This window comes from Amblyomma mixtum, chromosome 3, assembly GCF_055824585.1.
Source record: "Amblyomma mixtum isolate Tamu chromosome 3, ASM5582458v1, whole genome shotgun sequence".
In the NCBI taxonomy this organism is placed as follows: Eukaryota; Metazoa; Arthropoda; class Arachnida; order Ixodida; family Ixodidae; genus Amblyomma; species Amblyomma mixtum.
The window spans coordinates 313,092,276-313,103,375 of NC_143014.1; the positions used below are offsets into that span (position 1 = coordinate 313,092,276).

At 52.6% G+C, this 11,100-nt stretch overlaps 1 protein-coding gene across 1 annotated transcript; it reads right to left on the reverse strand.

Annotated features, from left to right (window-relative positions):
* Positions 1-7,175: 7,175 nt before the first annotated feature.
* On the reverse strand, positions 7,176-10,879 carry LOC149355646 (uncharacterized). The gene is made up of 3 exons (XM_089576151.1): positions 9,928-10,879; positions 9,627-9,808; positions 7,176-7,232 (listed from the first exon to the last, which is right to left on the reverse strand). Exons 1-3 carry the CDS (start codon positions 10,877-10,879, stop codon positions 7,176-7,178), a joined length of 1,191 nt encoding a protein of 396 aa, XP_089432277.1.
* Positions 10,880-11,100: the final 221 nt, after the last annotated feature.

An 11,100-nucleotide genomic window follows, 5' to 3' on the forward strand; every position in this document is an offset into this window, starting at 1 on the left:
CAATCCCCACCGTAGGAGTAGTCGACGGCCATCCTATGCGCTATGTGGCCTTGTCCCTCTATTCTGAGTCCGTGGCACGCGTTGGGGCTGCGGCCACTCCTCAGATAGATGACAGGTCGCAAACACAAGGAAAATCGAATATTTATCCAGGCATTTACAACTTGTAAAAACGCGGTGCTGCCACAGTCGTGCAGCACGGTAGAAGGAACGGAAGAGTCACGAGTTACGTAACATGACACCGCCGGAGGGAGGTGTAAAGAGGGAGAAAGCACGCGGGCGAGAGGGAAGGCGCACGGGGAGAAGGAAGAGAAAGAGCGGGGAGGAGAGAAGTCCAGTGTTCGCAGATGAGGCTGGCGACCGGGCGGGAAATTCAAACTGGACTCGGGACAGCACACTCCCCGTCTGCGTTAGGACTCCCACTAAATGCCTCAACTGAAAGGCTTATGAGGTTAGGAATACATAACACCTACAATGAACTGAAAGAAGCCCATTTAATGGCTCAAACAGCGCGATTAGCCAATTCCAGAACTGGCAGGAGTATTCTTACCAGGCTCGGAATTAACTTTCAACCTACGAATAACGATGCTAAAGTAGACTTACCCCGCGACTATAGGACGGCCCTACTAATCAAACCACTCCCCAAAAACATGCACCCCTTACACCATGAGGGTAGAAGACAAGCAAGAGCCAAAGCCTTACAAAACAAATACAGACAGTGCGCTGGAACACTTTATGTAGATGCGGCAGAATACAAAAATACCAATGCCTTTGCAATTGTGGTTGTGAACGAGAATGGTGACCACATCGTCTCGGCGACAATCAAAACGAAATCCTCTGAAACGGCAGAAGAGGCGGTGTTGTGTTTCTACCCCCCCCCCCCCCCCTTAACTCTCTTTGTGTGTTCCCGTCACACCTGTGTCCACTCGGACCACGTGGGCCCGATCATGCAGCTACCGTGAACATTCATCGAGGCCGACAACCCCGCGACGGCGGTGGGAAGTGGGATGCTTGGAATGCCCCTCCGAGCCTCAGCGGATTAGTGTAGCAGGAATGCAGGAGGTATTGTTCGAGCGACCACAGAGGAGGCGACGGGCCGGCGCCGGTCACGCTGGCGGATAATTGAAGAATTCTGTGGCCCCGACTCGCGTTCTGGGCATTCGGCGGGGAGGCAAGTTCATTTCACCTGCTGGAGGACTTCGGGAGATTCCTTTCCCGCAGGGCTGGATGAGTCGGCATCTCCTCCTCTCATCAACCAGCTGCGAGAGAGAGTGGAAAAGCTCGCACCTGCCCAGCCGTGGGCGGTAACAAGAACGTCCCCTTCGGTCCATCGCATTGGACAGTGCTCGTCGACCATTATTCCCCAGCCAGGGATCTGGGGAAACCGAACGGTATTTAACTCGGCCGTGAGTGTGGCCGAGAGAAGCCTGCTAGCTCCAGTCGACTACGGTTGACGAAGACGTTGCCCTTCCACTGAGAGCCATTCTCAGTCCCGCTCTTTGTAAATAATGTAAATAATGTAAATACAGTTTTTTTCCTTCACTTCCCCTACTCCCGTCTCCGGCCCACGTTCCTTCCTCCTTCTGCATTGCGGCGTTGCTCCTGGACCCGATGCCTGGTGGGACACGCTTCTAGCATCGACAAATATATCAACTGGTGGCAGCGGTGGGATCTTCCACGCTTGGTCCTGGCTTCAGCAGTGGTGAGCGCTTGACTTTCTTTAAGAATCTGCCAGGCTTGATAACTCTGGAAATTTATCACTACCTGTAGATTGTTTTTCTGCACGTGCTAGCTTAAGCATTTCACCTAGCAGCTTATTTTTTGAAAGTCCTCGTTCGGGAATTGCCATGGATTTGAGCAAGCTAAAGAAGCCAGAGTTGATGTTGCTGTGTGAAAAGCTGGGTATTGAGGCCAGGAAGAGTCACAGAAAGCCGCAGCTGATTGAGGCTATTAAGGAATGTGGTGCTAAGGAGGAGGGTGACAAAATTTGGGAGACCTGGGAAGTCATTCAGGAGGGAATCAGGAACGCTAAGGAGGAGGCCGACAGGGTTGAAAGGGAACGCAAGGAGAAGGCCGTTAGGCTTGAAAAAGAGCGCCTTTACCGCAAGGAAGCCGCTAAGGAGGAGGCTGACAGGATTGAAAAAGAACGCCTTTACCGCAAAGAAGCCGCTAAGGAAAAGGAAATAGAATGGCAGGAGCAATGCCGTAAGAGACGCGCTGAGCTCGAGGAACTACGTGAACGACAGCAGGAGGAGCTCACACGTAAGACTCAATTTCTCAGACGGAAAAGGGCCCGAGATCGGTTGAGGACTTTTCAGAGAGGCGAGAGCTTCAGAACTTTCCTCGCGAGTTTTGAACAGATATGTACGGAAGAGGAGCTAGATCAGGGCGAATGGTCAATGATGTTGCTGGCCATCCTTCCTTGCGATGTCAGCACCGTATTAGCGCGACTGTCCGATGAGGATGCCAGCAACTACGACAAAGCGAAAAGTGCCCTCTTCCGATACTTCGGAATTCGTGTACAGACCGTATCTAAAAGCCGAAGTGATAGCAGCGGGCAGCGCTCCCATCAGTGCGTCAGCGACCAGCCAAAGAGCCCCGCTTGGTCAGCTACGCACATTGTAGTTGCTCAGAAGAACAGTGGCAGTCGGGAAGTTGATGTGATAATCTGCGGCACAGAGCGTCGTTGTCTGTCACCTGACAGCGACTGTGGCGCTCCAAGCCAGAGCGCGGCGTTAACTGAAAAGCGCGATGCCGCGCAGATTTCCCTTGCAACCCAGAAAAACGTAGGCGCAGCGCAAAAATGTAGTCCTCCAGAGAGCAGTCGCGCGCTGAAAGCAGCAACTGCAAGTTCTATTGTAAGCGAGGAATGCGCCTCAGCGCTGCCTCGAAACAATGATCAGTCCAACGATGAGGGAACGACAGCCGCTCGCGACCAAACACCCGAAAATGAGTTATGCTCCAATGAAACCAGCGTCTCTTTGCCAACTGGCCGCGTCGCGATCGAGAGCCCGCTCGGGGTGCGTCTGACCGAGGCAGCCGTCTCCCAAAACCTGCCTAAGCAGCATCCCTCGATTTTCTCTAATCGCTTGGATATGCTGCCCCAAGAAAAAGGCCTTTGTTTTGGAGATAACGCTGCGAAGGTCCTTACCATTTCGAAGGCTCGTGAGGTCGCGGCGCCAGCAGAGCACGTGGTTGAAGAGGGCAAACCTGAACCTGTAAGCCCGAAGCCTGTAAATTCTCACGGTGATGAGCTAGAGCAGGCTTTATTGCAAACTGGCGATGAGGCGAACGCCGGCGACTTTACCCGTGACGGCTCCGCGCTACCTAATGACGAGCCAGCCCAGGACTTACTCACCTCTAGCACAGCGGTAAAGAGTACCGACAGTAGTGCAGGCTATAGTGAGTCTTCCGAAGCAGGCGCATGTGATGAGCTGGGGCTAGGTGAGGAATTGAATACGAATCTAGTGTTGCCCCACTCAGATGGCTTTCTCGAACTCCTTCGTGTGGACAGAGAAACGTTCACCGCTGAGCAAGAGAAAGACCAGACTCTACGAAATTTGAGTCCCCAAAGTGACATAGGTGTGTCACGGAAGAACATACCTTTCCAGCTCCGTTCTGGCCTGCTGTACCGCCAGTATAAGGATAGGAAAGGTATCGAACACGACCAGCTTACTGCCCGCGTCGCGATCGAGAGCCCCCTCGAGCTGCGTCTGACCAAGGCAGCCGTCTCCCAAAACCTGCCTTTGCAGTATCCCTCGATTTTCTCAAATCGCTTGGATATGCTGCCCAAAGAAAAAGGCCTTTGTTTTGGAGATGATGCTGCGCAGGTCCTTACCATTTCGAAGGCTCCAGACTTCGCAGCGCCAGCAGAGCACGCGGGTGACGAGGGCAAACATGACCCAGTAAGCCTGATAAATTCTCACGGTGGTGAGCTAGAACAGGCAATTTTACAAACTGATCATGAGGCGAACGCCAGCGACTTTACCTGTAATGGTTCAGCGATTGCTAGTGACGCGCCACGCAAACCACCTGCGAAGGTTTCCACGGAGCGGCAGCGCACAGAGGTGGCCAAACGGGAAGAGTTAATTAAGGGGAAAGTGCGGCCCTTGTTGAATGCTCGACTGAAATCCAAACCGCGTAGCCGCCCCAATTTGGCGCCTCGGTGCTCAAGAGTTCGCACCCGCCCCGTGGGAACACAAGCCAAGAGAACGCAACGCGCGAACCCAATCCGAGAGAGACAGATACGCTGGCACGGCATTCGCACTCGTTCGCTCCCTTCTCGCATTCTGCTTTCTGAGCGTCAGCTAAACTTCAGAACCGCGAGACTTGGACGAAGAACAGTTAAGGGTCCCAAGCTGAAATTCCTAGCCTTGTGTCCTGTTGCACCTGCTAGAGCAGCTATCGGACCGCGGCCGCGCAGGGGGCGGCTGAAAAATAGGAAGCAGTAAATTCCTCTGATCGCAACGCTGTTTGCAGACGGATTCGAGGAATAATCCCGTCTTGAGTTGAATGCTTGTCTCTTTTGTTCATTTAACTCTCCTGTACAGAAATGCAAGCTGGAATTCCTAGCATTATGCAATGTCTCATCTGCTAAAGCAGCTGTCGGACCGCGGCCGCGCAAGGGGCGGATATGACGCATAATCTCATATTGAGTTTAATGCTTGTTTTTTGTTCTTTTGTTCATTACACTCTCCTATGCGAAATGAGAGCGAAATTTTGGAGATTGACATTGCCGGACTCTGTTCACATGCGTTGCAGAAACGTAAGAGATAATGGCAACGCTGATGGCCTCAGCCGAAGCTTTCCCGTGTAATGCCCTTTCCTGACTCCCCGGACGTTAATCCGCTATGCAAACTTGTATTTTGTTTTTTGCTTTAGCGGGAATCATTTTTTTTTCTCTGTTTTGTATGTGTGTTCAGCAGCTCCACCTTCCCTTTGTGCTCTCACGGGCGGTGGCTTTCTGTGACAAAAACCGTGCTACGGAACCCCCCCAAAAATTTTAGGAAATTTTTCCCTTTTGGCTAAACAAGCTCTGTGTATTCTGGTTTGGTCAAACTTGGAAACTTTCGGAGGAGGACGTAAATTTCACGCGACAGCTCATTTTCTCTAAAGAGGTTTTGTTGACCGAAAACAGCTTGGCAGTTCTTAAAGTCGGTTTGGCGCTTTCTGCTTGTTGGGCTTTGGACTTTGCTGGTTGAGCTCGTTACAGCTGTCAACGAAGCAAGAAGAACCTTTGGGCCCAGCTGTGACCAAAAGCCGAACGGACACAACTCCAGGTCTCTGCGCGCAGCAGCGTTGGCTGCAACCACTACGAGACCTCTTCGGGCGGCGGACGTGCTGTTGTGTTTCTACCCCCCCCCCCCCCCCTTAACTCTCTTTGTGTGTTCCCGTCACACCTGTGTCCACTCGGACCACGTGGGCCCGATCATGCAGCTACCGTGAACATTCATCGAGGCCGACAACCCCGCGACGGCGGTGGGAAGTGGGATGCTTGGAATGCCCCTCCGAGCCTCAGCGGATTAGTGTAGCAGGAATGCAGGAGGTATTGTTCGAGCGACCACAGAGGAGGCGACGGGCCGGCGCCGGTCACGCTGGCGGATAATTGAAGAATTCTGTGGCCCCGACTCGCGTTCTGGGCATTCGGCGGGGAGGCAAGTTCATTTCACCTGCTGGAGGACTTCGGGAGATTCCTTTCCCGCAGGGCTGGATGAGTCGGCATCTCCTCCTCTCATCAACCAGCTGCGAGAGAGAGTGGAAAAGCTCGCACCTGCCCAGCCGTGGGCGGTAACAAGAACGTCCCCTTCGGTCCATCGGATTGGACAGTGCTCGTCGACCATTATTCCCCAGCCAGGGATCTGGGGAAACCGAACGGTATTTAACTCGGCCGTGAGTGTGGCCGAGAGAAGCCTGCTAGCTCCAGTCGACTACGGTTGACGAAGACGTTGCCCTTCCACTGAGAGCCATTCTCAGTCCCGCTCTTTGTAAATAATGTAAATAATGTAAATACAGTTTTTTTCCTTCACTTCCCCTACTCCCGTCTCCGGCCCACGTTCCTTCCTCCTTCTGCATTGCGGCGTTGCTCCTGGACCCGATGCCTGGTGGGACACGCTTCTAGCATCGACAAATATATCAGCGGCTATAGCCCTCGCCCTAGCGCATACCCAAGGGAGCATCATCTTCAGCGATTCCAAAATGGGTATCAATAATTTCGCTAAAGGGCGAATTACAAACACCTCCCTTAGAATCCTTAACGCAACCAAATTCTCACCAAATTATTCCGAATTGATATGGGTCCCAGCCCATTCGGGGAATCCGGGGAACGAGGCAGCCCACAATAAAGCCCGAGGTTTCGTCGACCGGGCAGTGGATGAGTCTGGCTCCCTGAATTTCACGAAGGACTCCATGATCACATATCATGATCTCACCAATCATTTTAAACTAGAGAGGAGAATTTTCCCCCCTCCAGACAAAAGACTTACTAAAGAACAAGAGGTTACGTGGCGTCGTCTACAGACGAGATCGATACGCACCCCATCACTCCTCGCGCACATTTATCCAGATCTTTAAAACCCAAACTGCAAACACTGTGGCCAACGTGCTACCTACGATCACATCCTGTGGGACTGCAAAATAGAGCCACCTCCGGGTGATCTAGTTACAGCTCCTTCTCTCGAGCGGTGGGAGACCGTGCTGGCTAGCTTTGACCCCAGAACGCAAGTTTTGGCGGTGGAGTGGGCTGACAAAGTCGTCGAGGGCTATGTACTCTCGACCACTTAACGCGACCTCTTGCCAAGCTCTTCCCGGCGAATAAAATGTTTTACAATCAATCCCCGTCTGGTTATACATATAACCACTATGTGATGTGTTCAGTCCTCGCACGGAATAAGCAGGACTGTCTCAGTCACAGGACGGAGAAAGGTCTTTATCACTCCCCGTGTCGCCGTCTTGATCTCGACCTTTCGCACCCTGCCGTCCGCACTCGCGATGGCGTTCACAATGAGTCCCATGGGCCACTCGTTGCGATGAATCTGGCTGTCTCTCAGGAGCACGAGGTCACCTGCCTTGAGATTTCGAGTTATCCCCTGCCACTTTCGACGACTCTGCAGGGTGATAAGGAACTCGCGTCGCCAACGGCACCAAAAGGCGTCGGCCAGCCACTGAACCTGTCGCCACTGTCACCGATACACATTCTTTTCACCGAAGGCTGGTGGCACTGTGTTGCCGCCGACTTTCTGGGTCAGGAGTGTTGAAGGAGTCAGCACTTCCCAGCACTCGGGGTCCGTTGAGACAGGAACGAGGGGTCGGGAATTTATGATCCCCGAGACTTCCGCCAAGAAGGTTACCAAGACTTCGTGAGTAAGGCGACGAGAGGTACTCTCAAGAAGCATGGAGTCCAAAATTCGCCGTGTGACTCCTATCATTCTTTCCCACACTCCTCCCATGTGAGAAGCATGAGAGGGGTTGAATACCCAAGTGCATCTTTTGTCTGACAGGAATGTTCCTAGCTTCTCGTGGTCTGGGCCACTGGTGTCCAGTTTTAGTTCTGAGCACGCTCCAACAAAATTCGTCCCGCAATCGGACCTCAGCTGCTTTGCCGGACCCCTTATGGCGAAGAATCTCCGGAGAGCATTAATAAAACTTGCGGTGTCCATGCTCTCGATCACTTCGATGTGAACAGCGCGGATACTCATGCAAGTGAAGAGCACGGCCCATCTTTTGCTGTTGGCCTCACCGCCTCTGGTCCGACGAGAAGCGACTTGCCACGGGCCGAATACATCTAGTCCGACATAAGTGAAAGGCGGCTCGGTGCTTAGCCTTTCTGCAGGCAGGTCTGCCATCTTCTGCTGCAGCTGCCTTCCTCTGAGCGTGCAACACGTAACACAACTGTGTATGTATGAGGCGATGCTACGCTTAGCTCCGACGATCCAGAACCCAGCTGCCCTGACTGCTCCCTCAGTGAAATGGCGGCCTTGATGTTTTACCAGCTCGTGGTAATGCCGCACAATCAGGGTAGTGACGTGGTGCCGTCCTGGCATGATGATGGGCTTCCGCTCTTGCTGGTCGAAATGGTTTGCTCTGTCTAGTCGGCCACCAATTCTCAAAAGACCGTCGGAATCAACCCATGGGTCCAACCTCCAGAGAGGGCTTGACTTCGGAAGTCGCTTTCCTCGTTGCAAGCTTTTCAACTCTTCTGAAAACGCTTCTTTCTGGACAGACAGAATAATGACTGCCTTCGCTCGGGCTAGGTGTTCTGTAGAAGGTCCTAGTGGTCGAGATGAGCTATTATGCGGGCAGTCTGACACGTTGTGAGAGGTGCCCCGAAATTTGCTCACCAGCCGCACGAGCATTGCAACTGCGCGAGTCAGCTTAATCCAACTCGAGAAGCGCTCGAACCGCCTGCTGCCGAATTCTTGCACGTCTACACTGGTTGCGAGAACATTAGCCTGGGGCCGCACCTCCGTGTCGGAATCAGCATCGACCAAGTCGAACTTGCCCTTCAATACCCGCGAGCAGTGTTCTTGATGATACAAAAACTCCGGGCCTGTCAGCCAGGCCGATCCTGCCATTTGGGCTGCTGGCACAGACCTTGTTCCGAGGTCCGCAGGGTTCACGTCTGAAGGAACGTAGTGCCATTGCTCTGGCCGTGTAGAGCTCCTGATGCGTTCGACCCTGTTACTGACATACACATAAAACCTCCGAGTCTCATTATGTATGTAACCTAGGACCACCTTGCTGTCAGTGTAGAAATTTACAGCATCAAGCTCCATATCTATTTCACGACTGACGAGCTCTGCTAGCTCCACTGCCAACACCGCGCCGCACAGTTCAAGCCTAGGGATGGTGTGTTCCGGATGTGGTGCTAGCTTAGCCTTTCCTATGACGAACCCAACATGGCACGCACCATCTGGATATGTCACTCTGAGGTAAGCCACTGCAGCCACAGCCTTGGTCGATGCGTCGGAGAATATGTGCAGTTCCTTGCGCTGTGCGGTAGTGAGTGAGGCAGGGGAATAGGTGCGAGGTATGTCCAGCTGCTCGAGTACTTGCAAGGAGTCTTTCCACGTCTCCCACGCGGCCCTCTTGTCTTCAGGAAGTGGACAGTCCCAGTCGCATGTCCCAAAGACCAGCTCTCGGAGGAGGGACTTCCCTTGAACGATGACTGGAGCCACAAACCCAAGTGGGTCGTACAGGCTATTCACCACTGACAAGACACCGCGTCGAGTGAATGGCTTCTCTTGGATTGGAGTCGTAAATGTGAAGACATCCTTCTTCAGGTTCCAAGAAACTCCCAGACTGCGTTGGATTGGCGGCGTGCCATTGCACAAGTCAAGATCCTCCAAATCCTTGGCACGGTCTTTTTCTGGAAATGCTTCCAACACTGTAGGGCAGTTAGAGGCTATTTTGTGGAGCTTGAGGTTTGACGCGGCCAACATCTGTTGTGTGCGGCGTATCAGGCTGATGGCTTCCTTGTCTGTAGAGAGAGACTTCAACCCATCGTCCACATAGAAATCCCTCTCGATGAACTGCCTGACGTCGCTGCCAAATTCTTCCTCTCCTTCTCGTGCTGTTCTCCGCAGCCCATAGGTTGCAACTGCTGGCGAAGGACTATTTCCAAACACATATACCTTCATTCGGTACTCCACCACGTCACTGTAGATGTTGTTGTTGCGGAACCACAGAAATCTTAGATAATTTCGGTGGTCGTCTCGCACCAGGAAGCAGTAGAACATGTGTTTAATGTCCACAGTTATGGCCACGGGTTCCTTCCGGAATCGGATGAGCACTCCGAGCAGGCTGTTGATCAAGTCTGGACCGGTAAGCAGCACACTGTTTAAAGACACGCCTTTGAACTGTGCGCTGGAGTCGAACACAGCTCGTGTTTCGCCGGGTTTTCGTGGGTGGCAAAGACCAAATATGGGGAGGTACCAACACTCTCTCCTTCTCGAACTGGTGGAGCTTCCTCGGCATGGCCGTTCTTGAATATCTTGTCCATGAAGGCTGTGAATTGTTCCATCAGTTCTGGTTTTCTCTTCAAGGTCCGTACGACAGCTGTGAGCCGCGACTCGGCCAAGCACCTGTTATTCGGAAGCCATGGCCTTGGAGAACGAAAGGGAAGAGGCGCTATCCAACTGTTGGATTCGTCCTTTGAGAACTCGTCGTCCATCAGCTTCAAGAACTTCCTGTCCTCGACAGAAAGTGAAGGTCTGTTGTCATCCTCCGTTGTCTGGAACAGCGTTTCAGCGATCCCATCGTCATAGCTGTGTTTCCTAGCAGTGTGCTGAGCTGGTTGGAAGCAGTGTGTCGACCCCTGCATGGCAGTGAGCTTCTCCTTGACCAAGAAATGATTCTCACATGGCTCGAAAAGGGAGGGACGTCCATTTTCGAGGACGTTTGTTTTGAGGTTGCTGACACAGTCCGGTGTGCGACTTGGATTTATGCAGACATTTCCTACGATGACCCATCCCAGATCCAGTTTCTGAGCAAATGGCGCATCAGCCGGTCCGTTGCGCTGTTGTCGAACCTTGTGTATTCTGAGGATGTCTCTCCCGAGGAGAAGTAGAATCTTGGCCTCCGGGTCCAAACAAGGAATGAATTTAGCAACAGCTCTGAGATGAGGGTGATGCAATGCCACTTCCGGTGTTGGAATCTCGGTCCTGTTAGGCATTTCGTTGCACTCGATAAGCGTTGGCAAGGGAAGCTTCACGGAGCCATGAATGTCTTCTATGAGAAAGCCAGACGCTCTTCTTCCTATTGCCTCCGTAGTTCCAGCACATGTCCTTAGTGTGTAGGGGGAACTGTGACCACTGAGTCCGAAAATGTCGAAGAACTCTGTTCTTGCAAGGGACCTGTTGCTCTGGTCGTCTAAGATGGCATACATTTTTGCACTCTTGTGAGGCTGAGTCGGATGACTTACTTTCACCAAGCAGATCTTGGAGCAGGATTTGGCACCGTGTTTTGACCGCAGACCTCTGTGCACTTGGATGACACCTCAAGTGCCAAATCCTTGTCTAGAATTGCATCTTCAGCATCGTTATGAGCTACAGGAAGCCTGTCGCTGACATTTCCAGCATGAAGCGCCGTGGCATGCCGATCGCTACC